General features: G+C 43.1%; 1 protein-coding gene across 3 annotated transcripts in view; it reads left to right on the top strand.

Annotated features, from left to right (window-relative positions):
• LOC127605665 (glypican-5-like) overlaps positions 1-21,037 on the top strand; it is a 65,018-nt gene that overhangs the window by 18,649 nt on the left and 25,332 nt on the right. For all 3 annotated transcript variants that reach the window (XM_052073423.1, XM_052073421.1, XM_052073420.1), the window contains one exon: positions 1,578-2,128. In XM_052073423.1, coding sequence (XP_051929383.1) covers positions 1,578-2,128 — 551 coding nt within the window. The remainder of the gene's footprint in view (positions 1-1,577; positions 2,129-21,037) is intronic.

Here is a 21,037-nt window from a genome sequence, read left to right as displayed (position 1 = left end):
GGTTTTCAAGTGCTAATTTTCCCAGCGTTGCATTTGACACTTTGCCATTCAAAATTCAGGTATTTCGATCTATAAAGTCACAGGTAATTCAGGGCTCCTCCAGGATTTGAACCTGATACCTTGTTCATAATAAACGATAATCATACCCCTCGATCCAACATGCAGATCACTCAACGCTATTTTTTTTTTACCAGAGTTGACCTTTACCTATTGGCATTCTAATTTCACTAAATTACAGTACTTCGATTTACTGAGATGTGTAATCAAGGGCTCATGCGGGAATTAAATCCAGGACCTCTCACACCCAAAGTGAGAATCGTAGCCCGAGACCAGTGTTTCTCAAATAGTGGGGCGCGCTGCTAGGGGGGCTTGTGTGACTCTGGGGAACATACATTTTTTTGCAGAAGAAAATAGAGTAAAGTGTGGCACCCTCATTGTCTGAGAGTGTGCAGGGAGTATTACTGTAGCTCTATGGTGTAGGGTTTTTGTTGTTGTTTTGTTTTGGGGGATTTTGCACTGAGCAGGCCATTTAAAGTGCAGTAAACAAAGCCTCAGGAGACCATATGACTTTTCTTAATAGTGATTTAAAGAAAGGCAGAAAAAGACAAAGCTAATGAGACAAAAGAAAGTGACCCGCAAGCTAAGAAGTCAAGGAAATGTGGGAAGGGTACAGTATGTAGCGCTTGGCTTCACTGTCACTACAGTGGGAGACGGACGAGGACGTGTTGACTGTGTCGAAAAATGCTGGCTGCGGACAGCATAAAGACAAATAAATCGAGGCGCCACTCAAAGACATCACACCTCAATCACGCTGATAAGCCGCTGCAAAACGTGCTCATCACAGCCATCAATAATCCTGACTTCCTCTTTGTTTTGTCGACAAAAGTATTTTATATACGGTATTGTGCTGAGTTAATGTTGCTGAACTGAATTAGAATTGATCATTTATTGATTTAGTTTTAGTTTTCAGATTGAAATGGTGTAATAAATTGGCCAAAAATGTTTACAGTTTAAACAAGGATTATTTTAGGCGAATTAGGCGATTATTTTAGGCGAAAAAAAAATCTTTTTTCGTTACAGACTAAAAAACAATGTTAATAAAGTCATTCTTTGCTGTAAGTGGTGGAACATAATTAATTATTTTTTCTTTTCTTATTGCTCAAAAGGATACAGTTGAATGCAGAGATGGACTTCTAACAATTTTAAAAGAGACAAATTATATTCACAGGTGACAGAGTTGGGGGTGGGGAGGAATTGTTTTCTTCTTGTGAGGGCGGACGTAACAGAAAATAATTGAGAAGCACTTCCCGAGACCAACGAGCCGCTCACACACAAGTGAGTTTGTGCTATATTTCCCTGCGTAGACCTTTACACGTTGCCATATTAATTTCAGGAAACTATTGTTATACTCTATATATACTGTGTACTGTCCACTGGCAGATGTGAATTTGAATTTGATGACCAGACATCGACCCTCGATCAACAATTGTAGACATGCTGCCATGGGACGATGAGGAGTTGATGGTTGCAAAATTTAACAAATGTGTCTTTTTTTTCCTGTCGTCTCTTTTCTGCAGACACCTTTGAATCGCTCGTGTCCTTCACGTCTAATTTGACCAGCACCTTGTTTGACAGCGCCTACTCCAGCCTTGCATCAGAATGTCGACCCCATGTGCTTCACCTTTTCAATGACATTGATCGCCATCTTTTGGGGGACCCTAATTCCTCACTGGAACATGCCGTTGGGAGTTTCTTCAATGACCTCTTCCCACTGGTCTACCGCCGACTACTCAACCCCGGTATTGGCCACATGTCATCCCGGTCGTTTTCTTCTTCCTCCTCATCCAGTCATGAAGACTGCCTCCGGATGACACGGCAGGATGTCAGTCCGTTTGGCCCCCATCCTGGACTCCTGGTTTCGGGTCTTTCTCGTGCGCTGGGAGTAGGCCGAACACTGAGTCGATTGCTAAGATTGGCTGGGGATGTCGTGGATGCAACAGAAAAGGCAGCATTATCCAGAGAGTGTGGGCGGGGCTTAGTAAGGATGCAGTATTGCTCCCATTGCAGAGGTCTGACATTGATCAAGCCATGTACTGGACTCTGTCTTAATGTTATGAGAGGATGCCTGGTAAGTTGACCCTTTTCTGTCTTTATATGCATTGTTTTGATTTGTGAGTCCTACTTTCCATATTGAGTAGTTTTTAATTCTGCATCTGGTCTTGCATAGCTGACCCCGAGAAAGGTGTGGGGAGACACCTTTCCTAAAAACACTAAAGGTTTGCGTTATTTACTCATTAATCGTTGACAAGAAGTGGAGGTGAGGCACGGGGAGGGAAGTCACTGTCAGCACCATAAATCGGCACAGGAAATTTGGTTGTGAACAGAAGGCCAGTGGCCGGTGACATATACAGGCATTGGGCTATATGTGCCGATACTTGAAGATGATTTCAGTAGAGCAGACGAGTGCTCTTGTAATTCATTGGTTATGTGAATGGGTTGGTCATCTTGCTATGAGGTAGGGGTCGGAGTACCGTAAGTCACGTGTGCAAGTCATAATTCTCAAGTCTTAACCAAGCAAGGTGCTACACTGGGGCTAGAGGAAACTATGGCCCCCATCAGAAATATGTCGACCCGCCATTCAGCCCCACAACAAATATTTATTATATTACATCTTTATTTTAATTTTTAAACATAAAAAAACTGCACAAGTCGCTGATGGTGTAGAGATAAACTCGCCAATCTTGTGTGTGGGCAGCATGGGATCGATTTCGACTCAGTAATGGTGTAGATGTGGGTGTGAATGGTCGTTTGTCTTTATATGTGCCCTGTGATAGACTGGCGACCAGTTCAAGGTGTAGTCTGCCTTCGGCCCGAATTCAGGTGGGATAGCCTCCAGCAACACCCGGCGACCCTGTTCAGAATACGCCGTGTTGAAAATGGATGGATGGATGGATGGATAAAAACTTCACATGTAGCCATTCTGTTCCAATAAAAGTCCTGTTCTTGCGTTTGTGCAACAGCTGTACCCAGTGGCGGTTCTGGATCAATTTCACTGAGGGGGCCAGGCAGGGGCCAGGGGTTTTGATGAGGGGGGGCACATTCAACACAGGACTAAAAAGACAGATTCAAAATCTTATTTTACTTTTTTTTCCTTCAGACTTTGAAATTGTAGTCATAACATGACAGTTATGAGAAAAAAACTGTATTAGGAGGGCTAAAATGTCTGCAAGCGTAAGAATATGCCGTGTCTATCTGTTGAGAATATTCAAGCCAGGGGATGATATGGTACCAGCCTGCCGGGGACAAAAATTGCAAATACATTGAAGCTAGATGTTTGACATGCATATAATTATCCACATTTTAAAAGGCAATGTCTTATATATTGATCCTGTTAGATAAAAATTTAAATAAAAAGGGAGACAAAAAAAGTTACACACACAAGTTACGCATGCTGTCCGCTACCAAAATTTTTAGACACAGTAGGTACATCGATCTTTCCTTGTCTGCCACTGCAGTCACATTGAAGCCAAGCGCTACAAATGCTTCATCAAATTTCCTCCCTGAGAATGCTCCCTGCGCAAACTCTGCCAATGCGAGCGCCACTGTCCCCCAACGTCGTGGAGGTGCGCACACACACACACACACACACACACACACACACACACACACACACACACACACACACACGCATTCCTGCACTTGCTGCACAGTGAGGACCGAGTAAAAAGGCCTACAAAGCGAGGACCACCCTTTCTGCTTGAAAAAGAAATGAAAAAGACACATTTCTAGACACAGGAGGGCGCCCTTAGGCAATACATTCCCTTAGATTAAATAAAACACCAAAGGTTAAGAAAAAGTTTTTAACTAGATAAGTGAGGACCGGGCACTGGCCATGCGTTCTTAATGATTTTGAAGTAGATTAGGTGCCGTTCACCTTACTAAACATTTAATGATGTAAATTTATAATCAGATATATTATTTTTAAACAGTTTATCACCATTAACAGGGTACTGTCATTTATTTAGTTTTATTTAGTTCTGATATTTGTGTGTTCAATACGCCACATGTTTGCACTGTGGCTGAGAGAGGAAAGTATTTTAATCTGTGCTGTACATTACACAGAGAGCATATTTGACAATAAAAGCTGACTTGACTTTATGATTTATTTTTGACAAACAAAAGTACTCTTATTCAAAACTTACAAGAACACCTGAAAAACTTCAACCTTCAAAACGCACACTAAAAAAACTTGCTGCGCCACAACCTGACACATGAACCCACATATACCCTACCAAATAACTGTGCTTTCAAACTCTATTCCTTTTCTCCCCTCTCTCTCATCCCATTCCCTCTCTCCCTTCATCTATCTCCCCCCTATGTCTCTCCCTCTCTCTATCTTTCATCTTCAAGCTTTTTTCCCCAATTACATATCTTTTAATAATTTCATTGTGGAATATCTCTCCATGTGCGGTCTTCAAGGTCTGGCGATGCTTGACTACGACACTTAACGCAGTCATCTTTCCTTGGAACTTTCTTTAATGCTACAAATTTTGAAAGGTGTCGATCAATTGCTGCTCTTTCCTTTGGAGTCCGGGTCTCTTCCTTTTTTTAGTTTCCAATTCTGGGGGGGAAAAAAAAGAGGGTTATTGGTGGTTTAGTTGAATATAAACAGACATTCTTGAAGTTGTATTAAAATCTGAACGCTGCCTTGACTGATAACAGGACCAGAATAAAAACTATCAAAAATGCATTGATTCAAAACATGTTTTAGGCATCTAGTTTAAACCAACTTTGTTGACTTAAAAACACCTCAGCAGCAATTTCCCTCAAGGCATGATTCATGAGTGTTATGCTCTTTACATTATTTAATATTTTTCAATATCCTTAAAATTAATGTGGGGTTTTTTGCCTAGTCTCCGCCTTTAATGTCTTGTTTATCTATGTGGGCCCCCCAATTGGGTGGCAACCACTAAAGGGTGTACTCTGACTACAGCCCAATGACGGCTAGGATAGGCTCCAGCATGCCCCAAACTTTTGTTTTCTATTTCTGAAGCCTTCTATTGTGAAGAACATACAGAAAAAACAGTCTTTGCAAGTACAGTGATCCCTCGTTTATCGAGGTTAATGGGGACCGAAACCACCCGCGATAAACGAAAATCCGCTAAGTAGCAAAACCCCCCCACCCTCCGTATAGGTATATGAACATGTGTATGAGTATAAATATTTATAAGGCCAAATGTACTGGTATACATGCATGTTTGTAGTAATTAACAGTACTTAATGCTATATACTAATATATTTAAACATATATAAGTTAGGTTAGGTTAGTGTATAAATAACGAAATACAGTAAACACAGTCCTGTATATGTTGCTCTATGTGACTCGCTGTTGTTTTGATTATTTTCACTGCCTCTTGAGGACCTTTTGCAGCATTTTCACTTTTTTTTAATGAATATGTTTGAAAAAATCCATGACACACAGAGGCCGCGATAAATGGTAATCCAGCGGCACTGTTGACATTCATGTTTCGAAGCTACAATCAAAGCCTTAACCACTGTGCCGATTTCAGAGCAACATATGTGGTGAATATTATCTAATATGGTATGCATTACCAGTTTTCCTTGTTTGCAGTGAAATGCATTATTTTACAATCCATTCAAATGTCAGATACCAAATATGTAACTTCTGGTTGCTGATGGTGTATTGCAGGAGTGACCAACTCATTTTTGGCACGGGCCACATTGTAGTTATGGTTTCCCTTGGAGGGCCATTATGAATTTTGGGAGACCATATACATATTTAATCACCTCCACATTACATACACCACTCATAACATATTGATGGATAACTACTTTTAAAATCAGAAGTAAAAAATAATGATTGTTCTTGTGGACTTCATATGACATTTTGAGATTTTGGTTCAGACTTTAGCAAGCCTCATGGAATTCGACATGCTTTATTTGCTTTTGCAGGCCACATAAAATGATGTGGCAGGCCAAATCCGGCCCCTGGGCCTTGACTTTGACACCTGTGGTGTAGTGGTATACTCGCATGACTTGTGTGGGATCAGTTCCTGCTCAGTGATGGTGTGAATGTGAATATTTCTGGCTGCAAACATGATTTCGTTGTCGAGAGGTTCGACTGTATCTCTCTTTGGTCAGATTTTTTTTTTAATTGGATTCAATTACAATCAGTGTGTTACTGTAACCAAATTATATCATAACCCTGTAAGAGAAATTGCTATACAATAGAAATTGAAGACAATTTTACAACTGAGTAGACCACTTCAACGACTCGTCTTTCCATCTGCAAGTCACAGTGACTTGTGCTGTTTGAGTTTCTTAAATTGTTATACGGATCTATCCAACAGAAATTCATCTTACCAACTTCACTATGTTCTTTTCAAACTGCTGTCTTCTTCTTCCCAAGAGATCTGTGTCCAGTCTTTTTGTCCTCTTCATCTAAGAAAGTTGGCATGTTAGTATAATGGTAATGAAACTTTGAGTTGTGTTGACGATGCACTGACTCACCGCTGTCTTCAACATCATCGTCGTCATGTGTAAGTGTTGCAATCCTCTTTCGTTTGGTGGCGCTCCCTGATGTTGGTGGTTGTTCTTGGCCATGTGTGAAAGATGCGTCATAGACTGTAAATAATAATAATAATATACTTTGGGTGAATATGCTTTGATGATACACATTTGTAATTCCTGATCTATTGAAATGTACAAAAAACAATCAGGACTTGGAGCGGGGGTGTCAAACATACGGCCGGCGGGCCGTTACCATCCAACAAGCAGGTTTGATCAGGCCCGCAGGATCATTTAAAAGTGAAAAAAATGCAGAAAAGACATGGAACGAAAATTTTGAATAACATGCAATTCATGGAGTATCCGCTAGGGGACACACCGTTTTGATCAGAGTAGAAAGACGCATTGTTTTGAGAAGAAGACAACAGCAGTCTAAGTCTGTCACTGAGACGGACGGACCCAAAACAGCAGATGCTATCAAGGACATTTGAATTCATTGTTCTTTACACATTTAATAGCACTCTCTTTAGTTTGTAAGGTATAGGCAGGGATTAAATTTATAATTTATATGCACAAGGCTTAAAAATTCCTTTCTTCACAAATCTCCTTTAATCTAAAAGTGCATCACTGTATTTTTCAACACCAATTACTTGTTTAGTGCCCTTGTACAATCAGTTGCGATGCATATATGTGAATGATAAAAGTCGATCGCACATTTGTCTAAGGAAATCTAAGGTGCTTCATGAAATGTTTTGTAAAAAGATATGTTCATTAAATTTCTACATTTCCGAATGTTCTTGTGCTTCTTTATAGCAGAGTACGGTATAATTTTAATGGCTCGGCCCACTTAACATCTACCGAGGCCAATGTGGCCTGAGTTTGACAGAGTGAAATGAGTTTGACACCCCTGACTTAGAGTAAGAAAAAAAATCTTACTAATGCCAGGTCTGTAACATGTCACTTGTGCTAATGTTAGAGACTCACCCAATCCATGTCTTCCCAACATTGTCTTTTTTTTCTTGACAGTCTTCTTAACTGTCTTATGGCACACCCCTCCATCTATAAAATAATGTTTTGATAGAATCAAAGTTCTTTCCACATGCATCTCAGAAATATGCCAATAATACAGCAAAAGAGGATTCAAGTCGGACAAAAAAACATTACCGCCATATTCACTGCCAGAAACATCACTCATGTCGTCATCAGCATAATTTCTTTCTTTAATTGACTGCATCTTCGGTGGCCTTTTGTAGGTGCCTTGTAGCAAGATGATGTACTCAAATGAAATTCCTTACATCTCAGAAACATAGCAATGGTGCAGTGACAGATGGTCCAAGTCAAACTGAAAGCATTACCTGTGTTTTCAGTGTCCAAGTTGGTACTGTTACCGCCTCCATCATCTTCATCATCAGATCTCGTTGCTACAGCTGAATGTGGCACTTCTCATTCTGTGAAAGATGACATTTACACCATGTAAATATGGATGGAAGACATTCACTCTTGCTCCGAGAATGAAAGGGTTTTCTCATTTATGCAAATGGTCTGGACACAGAGAAAATGAGAGCTGTCAAGGTAAAGGAATTACTAAACATCCATCCATTTTCCAATCCGCTTTATCTTCACAAGAGTCGCAGGGCATGCTGGAGCCTATCCCAGCTGTCTTTGGGAGGTCAGCGGGGGACACCCTGAACAAGTTGCCAGCCAATTGCAGGGCACACAGAGACAACCATCTCAAACTCACACCTGGGGACAATTTAGAGTGTTCAATCGGCCATGCATGTTATGGGAATGTGGGAGGAAACCGAAGTACTTGGAGTAAGCCCACGCAGGTATGTGGTGGGAAAAATAAGCAAACGCCACATAGGAAGACTGGGACCGGAATTGAACCCTGCACCTTTGCACTGTGAGGTCGACATGCTAACCAGCTTTAATCAGTTGTAGTTTAACGGTATTAGAACGGTATCGATCGCATGTTATCACTAACTCCCTTTTTGATTAAAAGTTCTGTCTTTGATCATTGTTCGTTACTTTTAATCCACAAGACAAATGTGTGTCAGAACAGCACACATGTGAGGATAGTGAGAGGCAGCTGCCTGTCAAGTTGCTGCAGCATCCCCCCAAATAACTCGACATACATATGTGTGTGCTTTTGCCTGCTTATTGTTATCATTGAAAAAAAGGTTCTGGTTAAAGGTGCCAGAGGCAGAGGCAACTGGGATCAATTGGTGTCTAACTAAAAATTGTTGTAACTTAGAAGTAGGTAATTTGGTCAACACTAGGTCTAATGTTTGAATGTGATTAATTTGAAATGATTCAAGGTTTCTATATTAATTTCAAGCATGAACTCTAGAGCATATATTGGCATCCCTCTTCCTGCTATGACTACTAATGTTATTTTTATTACATACCATCTTGAGCTTCCTGTCGTCTCCCTGGATCTGGTCTCGTCTTTTTGCCACCTTTCAGACCTTTGGTTGAGGTGGCTGCATGTGCTCTTCCTTTTGAAATATTCACAGTCAGAAATCAGAAAACATAATTTTACACTAAAATATGAAGGTAAAAGAAAATATGCCGATAAAGACATGCACACTGTCGTGGAAACAAAGACAGAGGGAGAAAAGAATAAATGGAAGGGGATGACTTTAAAAATATATTAATTTACATACCAGTGATAACAGATTCCAGGGTTTGCAGACTCTTTCCCTTCAGCGACTCTGTCCCACGTTCCATCGCAAACAGTAGTTTGGCAATCTTGGCCACTTGGAAAGTTTTATCGGTCTCCCAATAAAACTCACAATGGACTCCAATGTCGTGTCCCATAAAACGAGCAACTTGCTCGAGTTCCTGATTATTCAGGTCGAGAAGCTGACATAAGGTAGCAACATGCTTCCTTAATTTTGTTGACCTCAACAGTTCTGGGTTTTTGGCCTTGCTCTCTTGTGCGTATTTTCTGAGGCAGTCACATCCACGAAGATCGGTGGTAGTTCCTTTTTTGGCCATCATTTAACTTCTCTGTTCCTTTCGATTTCATACCTTTTTGTTTTTATTTACATTTTGCCTTGAGGGCCTTAGCTTCATGCAAATCAATGTGGTCCTTTTCTGATCCACTGCTGTTGGACGACCGGGACCCCCTCCCTTCACTGAATGCTGGTTTGTGGTCATCTCCACTTTGGGCGGATGACACAGACTCCTCTGATGATGATGATGGTGTTGACCTTGTGGAGAAGGCTCCGGAATGAGTCTCAGCACCAGGCCTCTCTTTGAGAAGAGGTGTATGTTGCCCTGATGGTTGGGCTTTACGCATTTGAGCCTACACATCAGGGCAGAAGAGGGAAAAACAGGGAAAATTGTTAATTTTGTAGACAACTGAGATGGTGAAAAAGAGTTTTATGCTAGATCTCGGCAATTCTGTACAAAGTTTATCTGTCTTTGCCAATGTTTTCAACACTTGTCTTCCAACTTGCATTCATGAAAATACGACAATGTATTGTCGTCACACATTTTCACAGGATGGAAAGTAGACCAGATGGAACTAAAACCGCCATTAATAAAACAAAGTATGAGTTAATCAGCATGCATTTTCTAGTCTCATGGAAAAGAGACAAATAATTTATTAAATTAAAAACTGGGCAAAAATCTATGGACATTTTAGTTGACAGGCAGAAAAAAAGAGTAAAATGAATATGATTATGTAAATTAACTCAAAATATGATAGTAATAAATAAAATGGTACAGAGTAGTATTTGAACCTGTGATGATAAAACTCATGTTGGATACACGCTTCGGATGCTCTGTGAAATTAAGCAACTGGCATTTAAAAACACAGTAAAGCAGCTCGCGTTGGCCTGCAATCCGCCTCATTCATTCGGTATTTAATTTAAAAAATAAATTTTTCTCGAGAAAAAATGGTTTCTGGCTAGACTAAACATGTCTAGTTTAATATAATACAGCGAGCCAGAGCACTGGTTCATTTGTCTACTTATTTCAATTCGGTACGAGTACAGAAACTAACAATTTCTGTCTCATTTTTGCCGAAATATAAACCACATAAATTCAACGCGACGCGGCCTTGCCGTAACCGCCTGAGCGCAAGCCATGTGCGTTGTTCCTAAATTGCTGTGTTCGTAGTTTGCCATTGTTTCTTCGTGTAGAAAAAAAACTACATAAAGCAGCTTTAAATTAAAATCGGCCTAGAGTTTACAGTACGCCGCGAGTAACAAGCCCTTCGGTGCTCAGTACGCAGATTGTTACGACGACACTCGTATTCGCGGGTACCCGTCTCTCGACAAAGAAAGGGTGATTACTTACCTGAGCATTCTCATTCTGACGGTGGTGCTCCCGGTTAGGGGCGAGTCTTCTCCGTGTTTTCTCCATGTCGTCAAAAAGCCAAATGGTGTTGGTTGTCCCGGTATAGAAATATAAATGGCTTGAGTGCGCCGAAAAGTATCGCGTGAAGACAACGCTCCTCCAGCCTTTGAAGCCAGCCGCTTCTTAATTGATGCGAGGGGGGAGAGCGGGGGGATGGGCAGAGCAGCAACTTCGGAGCGTAAACTCTACTTAAACATGATTAACCCTTTCATTGTCTTCTCACTTTAACGTTTCATATAACATAATCAGAAATTCACACAAATTCTTAAACTACATAAAGTATTGTAACAACAGTCTTCTCCGTGTTTTCTCCATGTTGTCAAAAAGCCAAATGGTGTTGGTTGTCCCGGTATAGAAATATAAATGGCTTGAGCGCGCCGAAAAGTATCGCGTGAAGACAACGCTCCTCCAGCCTTTGAAGCCAACCGCTTCTTAATTGATGCGAGGGGGAGAGCGGGGGGATGGGCAGAGCAGCAACTTCGGAGCGAAAACTCTACTTAAACATGATTAACCCTTTCATGGTCTTCTCACTTTAACGTTTCATATAACATAATCAGAAATTCACACAAATTCCTAAACTACATAAAGTATTGTAACAACATTTCAAAACACTTTAGTTATTAATTTATCAATCAAAGAAATTAAAACAAATAAAACGCCTACACTGTGTATGCAATGCTCTGCTTCGGTTATTACAGTTTGGGATATTGTCAAAGCTGTTCCATATTTATGTTTGTCCATTTTTCCTACTTCCAAGACTACAACTTCACTTCAACAAGGTGACCGGCTCCCTTCCGCATCCAGCATTTAACAGTGCTGCCATTGAAACCAATATACCACGAAACTGTCAGAAGGGCTCAAGTTGTAGTTTATCAATGTAGTCATCCAATAATACTGAAATAACAACCTATATTTCCAACCTGCCTTTCCAAAAAGATGTGAAATGTTTCTTAATTTAATACAGGCGTCTCACACTCGCGGGCTACAAGACGCTAATTTCAGGCCCCTCACCTTGATGTGAAACTTTGCGTCAACGAAGCGAGTCTCCACTTTGTCCCCCCCCCCCCCCCCCACAGAAACCAAATATGTGTCACACCCTAATTACTGTCCATTGCATTCTTAGGTACTCATCAACGAGTGGGTACTTAGCCACTGACAAAGATGCAGCTGTCCTGGAAACACTCTCTAATGTAAACATCTTTTTTTTTCAAACCAAAAGTTTTTTTTCCAGTGTAGCCATGTGAAAAGCTGTTCTAAAAGGACACGCATGGATGAACAACCATCCATACTGACACTCACACCTAGGGACAATTTAGAGTGTTCCATTATTCTTTCATGCATGTTTTTGGAATGTGGGAGGAAACCGGAGTACCTGGAGAAAACCCACACAGGCCCGGGGAGAACATGCAAACTCCATACAGGGAGGCCGGAGCCAAGATTGAAGGTTATCAGAACCTAGCAAGGGGCCGGTTGCGATTTGCTGTTGTAGGAACTGATTGACTAAAGTGCCGGTCACACGGCACACATTTGCGCCGGCGCTGCACCGATATATTTTGTTGCGATATATTTTGCACCGCAGCAAATTGTGTGGAGCGTTCACACGTAAAAAGCCGCTTCACACGGCAGTTTCTGCAGCGGAGCAAAACGACAGAAAACAAACGAGCTGTCGTGTTGGTTCTTTTTAAAACGTACTGTATATACACAACTCAAGCGACTACTGGACCGGCACGTCCTTCTCCTTCTCGGTTTCCATGCCTTCTGCTCGAGAGTGACCACCCAAGAAAACGTAAATGAACGATGACTTCAGTGACACTCATAAAAGCAAACACTAATGCGCCAAACTGAAAATCAAGAGAGGAAATCACAAAATAAATCCTATGGGGCGCGGGGGGTTGTGAACAAACAACTCCGAGACAGGGGGTTCGGTACTCCATACCCACGAAGCACCCCCCACAGAACTCCCCGAGGGACATGGTCAAACGCCTTCTCCAAGTCCACAAAACACATGTAGACTGGTTGGGCGAATTCCCACATACCCTCGAGAACCCTGCTAAGGGTGTAGAGCTGGGCCACTGTTCCACGGCCGGGACGAAAACCACACTGCTCCTCCTCAATCTGAGGCTCGACTTCCTGACGGACCCTCCTCTCCAGCACCCCTGAATAGACCTTACCAGGGAGGCTGAGGAGTGTGATCCCTCTGTAGTTGGAACACACCCTCCGGTCCCCCTTTTTAAAAAGAGGGACTACCACCCCGGTCTGCCAATCCAGAGGCACTCTCCCTGTTGACCACGCGATGTTGCAGAGGCGTGTCAACCAGGACAGCCCCACAACATCCAGAGCCTTGAGGAACTCCGGGCCTTGTCACTGAGGAGCTTTTTAACCACATCGGTGACTTCAACCACAGAGATAGGAGAGCCCACCTCAGAGTCCCCAGGCTCTGCTTCCTCCAAGGAAGGCGTGTTGGTGGAGTTGAGGAGGTCTTCGAAGTACTCTGCCCACCGGTTCACAACGTCTCGAGTCGAAGTCAGCAGCACCCCATCCCCACTGTACACAGTGTTAGTGGTGCACTGCTTCCCCCTCCTGAGACGCCGGATGGTGGACCAGAATTTCCTCGAAGCCGTCCGGAAGTCGGCTTCCATGGCCTCACCAAACTCTTCCCACGCTCGGGTTTTTGCCTCGGCGACCACCAAAGCTGCCTTCCGCTTGGCCAGTCGGTACCCGTCAGCTGCCTCTGGGGTCCCACAGGCCATAAAGGCTCGATAAGACTCCTTCTTCAGCTTGACGGCATCCCTTACTGCTGGTGTCCACCAGCGAGTACGAGGGTTGCCGCCACGACAGGCACCAACCACCTTACGGCCACAACTCAGATTGGCCGCCTCAACAATAGAGGCACGGAACATGGTCCACTCGGACTCAATGTCCCCCGTCCCCCCTGGAACATGGGAAAAGCTCTGTCGGAGGTGGGAGTTGAAACACCTTCTGACAGGGGATTCCGCCAGACGCTCCCAACAAACCCTCACAATACGTTTGGGTCTGCCAGGACGGACCGGCATCTTCCCCCACCATCGGAGCCTACTCACCACCAGGTGGTGATCAGTTGACAGCTCCGCCCCTCTCTTCACCCGAGTGTCCAGAACATGCGGCCGCAAATCCGATGACACGACCACAAGGTCGATCATGGAACTACGGCCTAGGGTGTCCTGGTGCCAAGTGCACATGTGGACACCCTTATGTTTGAACAAGGTGTTCGTTATGGGCAGTCCGTGACGAGCACAGAAGTCCAATAACAAAACACCACTCGAGTTCTGATCGGGGGGGCCGTTCCTCCCAATCACGCCCCTCCAGGTCTCACTGTCATTGCCCACGTGAGCATTGAAGTCCCCCAGTAGAACAAGGGAGTCCCCAGCAGGAGTACTCTCCAGCACACCCTCCAAGGACTCCAAAAAGGGTGGGTATGCTGAGCTGCTGTTTGGTGCATATGCACAAACAACAGTCAGGACCCGTCCCCCCACCCGCAGGCGAAGGGATGCAACCCTCTCGTCCACCGGTGTGAACCCCAATTTACAGGCACTGAGCCGGGGGTCAATGAGCATGCCCACACCTGCTCTGCGCCTCTCACCGTGAGCAACTCCAGAGTGAAAGAGAGTCCAACCCCTCTCGAGAGAACTGGTACCAGAACCCAGGCTGTGTGTGGAGGCAAGTCCGACTATATCCAGTCGGAAATTCTCTGCCTCACACACCAGCTCGGGCTCCTTCCCTGCCAGAGAGGTGACATTCCATGTCCCAAGAGCTAGCTTCTGCAGCCGAGGATCGGACCGCCAGGGTCCCCGCCTTTGGCTGCCGCCCAGCTCACATTGCACCCGACCCCTTTGGCCCCTCTCATGGGTGGTGAGCCCATGGGAAGGGGGACCCACGTTGCCTCTTCGGGCTGTGCCCGGCCGGGCCCCATGGGTGTAGGCCCGGCCACCAGGCGCCTGCCAACGAGCCCCACCTCCAGGCTTGGCTCCAGAGGGGGGCCCCGGTGACCCGCGTCCGGGCAAGGGAAACCTAGATCCATTTATTGTATTCATCATTGGGGTCTTTGAGCCGTGCTTTGTCTGGCCCCTCACCTAGAACCTGTTTGCCATGGGTGACCCTGCCAGGGGCATAAAGCCCCAGACAACTTAGCTTCTAGGATCATTGGGACACACAAACCCCTCCACCACGGTAAGGTGACGACTCACGGAGGGCCCCAGAAAATCCAATTCATTTTATTGTGCTTTGGACATTGAAACTGGAAAATATGACTTGCATTCAATAAGTAAAGAATTCCAATTCCAAGAAACCAAGAAACGATTAAATTCCATATTAGAGTTTGGAATTATGTTGCTTTAAAAACAATTGTAAATTTTTAAGTCAGTTTAAATATACTGTGTGTGCGGTTGTGTTTGTGAACATATATATAATTTTATTTGCTGTAATTATTTTAGGAGTATGTGACATTGGTGATCCTCGTTACTCAAATACTGTATGTAAATGTTCAAAATTTATCATGCTCTCCTTCACATCAGACCTCAAAGTTCAAAAAGGCTGTGGCAATTTTGATAATTGACTTGGTCATTGGCCATGAAGAGGAGCTGCTGTTACTTCTCCAAAACGAAGTTTTTGCAGCACCCCTCCCCCCAGACATGAGTTTGTTTACATTTCAATTAGCAGAGCTGCGCAGAAGCCAGCCACAACGCTTTGCAAGAAAAAAATGAGTTAGGTACTGTATTGCAGAAGTGTCCCCAGCATATCCAATTTATTTCATTCAGCTTTGGACATTGAAACTGGAAAATATGACTTGCATTCAATAAGTAAATAATTGTTTCATCTAAATTCCATATTAGAGTTTGGAATTATGTTGCTTTAAAAACAATTGTAAAATTGTAAGTCAGTTTAAATATACTGTGTGTGCGCGGAGTACGTGACATTGGTGAGCCTAGTTACTCAAATACTGTATGTAGATGTTGCTCAAAATTGATCATGCTCGCCTTCACAGCAGACCTCAAAGTTCAAAAAGGCTGTGGCAATTTTGATAATTGACTTAGTCATTGGCCATGAAGAGGAGCGGCTGTTACCTGCTCCAAAACGAAGTTTTTGCAGCACCCCTCCCCCCAGACATGAGTTTGTTTACATTTCAATTAGCAGAGCTGCGCAGAAGCCAGCCACAACACTTTGCAAGAAAAAATGAGTTAGGTACTGTATTGCAGAAGTGTTCCCAGCATATCCAATTTGTTTCATTCTGATTTGGACATTTCAACTGGATCATTATGATTTGCATCCAATAAGTAACAACAGTAAGTATTCTTTAGTAGAAATCATGGTTGCGTTGCTCAATCAGTCTTGATAACAGAATTTCCTTATGTGGGACATGACTATGGTACACGTCCTTTATGAACATGCAAGTATGTTAACAAAATACATGTGTAAGAACACATGCAGTAAAATGCAAAAATATATGCCCCAACAACACAAATAACACAAAAACGGCAGTATACAGTACAGGTATATGAACAAAATACATTATAACAAGAGTAGTCACAAAATGAGGGCTCTTTGCTCCAAAATGAGACCTATAACAGCTGGTGGCTTTTCTTTCCAATCACTCACTATCTCGAACTTGACCTCCCCTCGATCACCACCCAAGACAGCGTTGCTCAGCTGTCCAGAACCTAGGCTGTGTGTGGAGGCAAGTCCGACTATATCCAGTCGGAACTTCTCTGCCTCACACACCAGTTCGGGCTCCTTCCCTGCCAGAGAGGTGACATTCCATGTCCCAAGAGCTAGCTTCTGCAGCCGAGGATCGGACCGCCAGGGTCCCCGCCTTTGGCTGCCGCCCAGCTCGCATTGCACCCGACCCCTTTGACCCCTCCCACGGGTGGTGAGACCATGAGAAGAGCTTTAAGCTAGCATTTTCAAATTCTGATTAGAGTCGGCATACTTGAAACATGCAATATTCCACAGTATTTAAGTTTGAGTCATTCGTGTGGACATGCAGCAAGGTCATGAGCAATATTTCTTCTAATTTTCCATTTGTAATAGCATTCACACAAACTGCCTGAGTATTACTTGGACCACGGTGAGCAAAATCAAACAAGCGTTACACCTGTCTAAAACCTGAGATCCCAAGTTACATGAAGCAGATATGTTACAAAACAAGCAAAAATCAAACCACTGAATAGAGAGTTGTAACATACATACCAGCCCTCATTCGTTACTTTTATTTTAGCATGGGTCTTTTCAAGAATAATCAAGTCTCAATACAACCTGTAGCAATATGGTCCCACACTGCCTACTCATTAATCATGGAAAGCATGTCATTTAGTTAAACACAAACATTTCTAGTCTCCTGTCCACCGAAAAGTGTGAAAGAGGTTCAAACAAACAAAGAGGCTCATTTAAGGGGCTTGTAAACTATGTCCACATATGGTTTTCGTGAATTAAGCGGTCTCAAGGGGTGTTCACACGGCAAAATTTGGTCCGGTGCTACACCGGGGCTGCCCCAGTAGAGCGTTCACGCGTGCAAATTAGCTCCGGCGTAGCCCCGGAAAACAGCTTACACCGGACCAAATTTGATCCACCACAGGGAGGTGGTTTAAAAATTTGCTCCGGAGCAAAAGCTCGTTTGCGCAGCAGCACCGATGTAAATTTGCACGTGTGAACGCAACTGGGTTAAATTTGCTCCAGAGCAAATGCTTGTGAAGAGTTTACGTACGGCGAGAATGCGTTGCTTTCACGCTCTGTCGGACTGCATGTGTTTGTTTAATAACGACACAAGACTTAGCTGGTAACATCTTTCCTTTTGTAGGAGACTGGACTGTCTCGGAGTTGTTTGTGTAGTTTGTTCCTTTGTTGTGTGCTCACAACCCCCCACATAATTTATTTTGTGATTTCCTCTCTGATTTTCTGTTTGGCGCATTACGTGTTTGCTTTTCTGAGTGTCATTGAAGTCATCGTTGATTTGCGTTTTTCGGGGGCGGTCACTCTCGAGCAGAAGGCACGGAGACCGAGAAGGAGAAGGACGTGCCTGTCCAGTAGTCCTTGAGTTGTGTATACGTTTAAAAAAAACAACAACACGACAGCTCATTTGTTTTCTGTCGTTTTGCTCCGCTGCAGAAACTGCCGTTTGAACGCAAGTGGGGCTGCACGACGCTGTGCCGGTGCTGACATGCTCAGCGGCTTTGTTCGTGTGAACGCTCCACACATTTTGCTGCGGTGCAAAATATATCGCAACAAAATACATCGGTGCAGGGCCGGAGCAAATGTGTGCCGTGTGAACACCCCTTCAATGTTGCCTGCAGCTGCGCGTTGTGCGCGCCAGCATCACCGTGTGCGGCTGGGAGCACGAGAGCTACGCAAAATTGCTCACGAGCACAATTTAGAGGGAACATTGGTCATACGGACATTTGGCGACTGATTCACAGCCTCTTCTAAGGAAAACCATGCCTGCAAGCTGAATTCTCGCAGTATTTGTGAATTCACACCAACTCCAGAATCCATCCAATAAAATAAAAATATGTGCCATCCTATTGTCAATCCCCATGATAAGTTATTTTATGATAAGGTATTTGATTAATTCGGCTTGATGCACTCAGCAGGAGTTGGCCACCATGTGCAAACACGATGCCGTCTCTCAACGGCTTTCAATTCTCGCACACATTTTATTCATAAACTCCTGTATGTAAGTGTTCTGCCCACAGTAAAAGTTTCGGGCCATTTCATTAATGGAAATCGTGTTTAGAATATTCATTTAGTTATCGCGGTGCATTGTGGGTAGCAGACGCCGTGCTGGTAGCAGACTAATCGTTCCAGAAAGCCCGATTGTGGTCGTTGCAACTGGTCCTCCTGAGTTATATTCCTTTCGTTTCACCTTCGAAAGCAATGGCTGTAAGTCTGATTGTGCTTAGAATTATTTAGAAATGTGTTTCGGAGATCGTTTTTCTTCAATTGTTGTCATTGAAACTCGCTTGCTCAGAGTACAGTACTGCTAACGACATAGCGATGATGCTAAATGAATGCTAACAACATAGCGACGATGCTAGGTCGGTGCTAGCGAGCTAATTAGCATTTGAAAGAATCGCGAAAACGCCTTGTTTATCGTTGTTTGTCACACTTCGAGCTGCATGTCTTTGTTTAGTACCAGATGATTTGTGTTGTATTTATGTACACGAGGTTAGTGTTTAAATCTGTTCATTTCAGTTTCACTCTACATTTCATTGAGCTGATGTCACAGTTGTTCACTGTATGTGTACACATTGAAGAGATATGTCAGATCGTTTTAAAGTGCTATTTTCTTTGTCCAATTGTAATGGTCAGACAGTTTAAAATTATGCTAAATGCAACGTTTATTTGTGCCTCAACAAAAACAACTGATGAAAAGTGGCTTTAACGAGCCTCGAACCTCTCTTTTGTGATGTAATACATTTTTCTACTTGTTTAAGTACAGTACTTTTGGATCTAGACAATGTAAAATGTAATGTAGACAAGAAAAAAATTCTATGTCCCTTCATTGCGTTCTATTGAATACAATTAAAGTTTTGCAAAAATGATGGTGGATTTTGGGTAGGACTGAGGCTTTACTTAATTTGGGTACTGTTATTAATTGCATTTCCAATTTTAATCGGATACATTTAACCAAATCACATGGAAATAATAGGAGTCCAACACAAACTCAGAACAAACACATTCAATAAAATACATTCCTCACAAAAAAATTGAATTCACATAACTTGTAAAGGTCTTTGAAAAACAAACAAAAAAAGCTATGATGGCCAGTCCCTCCCACCCCCTCCAGCCCGCCCTGTGACAGCACTTGGTAGCTCCTTCAGCCAGAGACTGTTACACCCACGCTGCAAGAAGGAGAGATACCGACGCTCGTTCCTACCGACTGCTGTCAGGCTGATGAATAAAAAATAACAATCATAATAATAATAATAATAATTAAATGATGTGAAGGAAAATTGTAAATAGTACTGCGATTTATCCATTTAAGATAAGATATCCTTTATTCGTCCCACACTGGGGAAATTTACAGCCTCCAGCAGCAAGAATGTATGTAGAAAGAAGAAAGAGAAAAAAACAAACATCTTTCAATTAAATGCAATATGAACACAAAATAATAATTTTTATCCATTTGTGGATAAAATGGATAAAAATAATAATTTTTATCCATTTGTGTTCATATTGTATTTAATTGAAAGATGTTTGTTTTTTTTTCTTTCTCCTTTCTTCTTTCTACATACATTCTTGCTGCTGGAGGCTGTAAATTTCCCCATTGTGGGACGAATAAAGGATATCTTATCTTAAATAACTATTTCTCAAGGTGGCTCTTCAAAGAGCAGCAAGGGGATTTGTCATTTATAATTTTGGTCCAGTACCAAATTTCGACACTAGTTGAAGTAGAGAGCAAAAAGTGTGAAATTGTTGCAGTACCAAATTTTGACACGAGCTGCAGTAGAGAGCAAAAAGTGTGAAGTTGGTGCAGTACTGAATTTCGACAGAAGCTGCAGTAGAGAGCAAAAAGGGTGTGAATTCCCGGCGAAAAATTCTCAACATGGACCCATTCTGGGGACCTTTGGGGAAAAGCACAGGGTACCCGTTTTGGACACTTTGGAGTTGATTTAGAGGGTGTCAAAGTGAGGACCGGCCAAAATGTCCTCACTTCGTCAAAATGTCCTCACTCCGTTGGTTAAAAACTCACGCCGGTCCTCACAATGTAGTGAGTACAAGAACACGCACACACACACACACACACACACACACACACACACACACACACACACACACACACACACACACACACACACACACACACACACACACACACACACAAACAAACAAACAAACACACACACACGAATAGCACTCGTGTCGTGGTAATTTCCTTCTCTGCGGACTGCTTCTCGTTTTCCCGCTCATTTTTAAGTGGCACAGCGCACTAAAGGGTCCGACTAGAATGTTAAATCACGCTTTTTGGTTCCACCTTTCGCTTCGACGACTCGGCGCGACTGCGTAATCTACACTCGGGTGGGGGGGGGGCAGAACCCCCCAGAACCGCCAGTGGCTGTACCCCATCTATGTTTGTAAAAGGAAGGGAGTCTTTCAGTTACTTGGACGAGTT

The sequence above is a fragment of the Hippocampus zosterae genome, chromosome 8 (genome assembly GCF_025434085.1).
Source record: "Hippocampus zosterae strain Florida chromosome 8, ASM2543408v3, whole genome shotgun sequence".
Classification (NCBI taxonomy): domain Eukaryota; kingdom Metazoa; phylum Chordata; class Actinopteri; order Syngnathiformes; family Syngnathidae; genus Hippocampus; species Hippocampus zosterae.
This window is presented reverse-complemented; position numbering and strand designations above follow the sequence as displayed.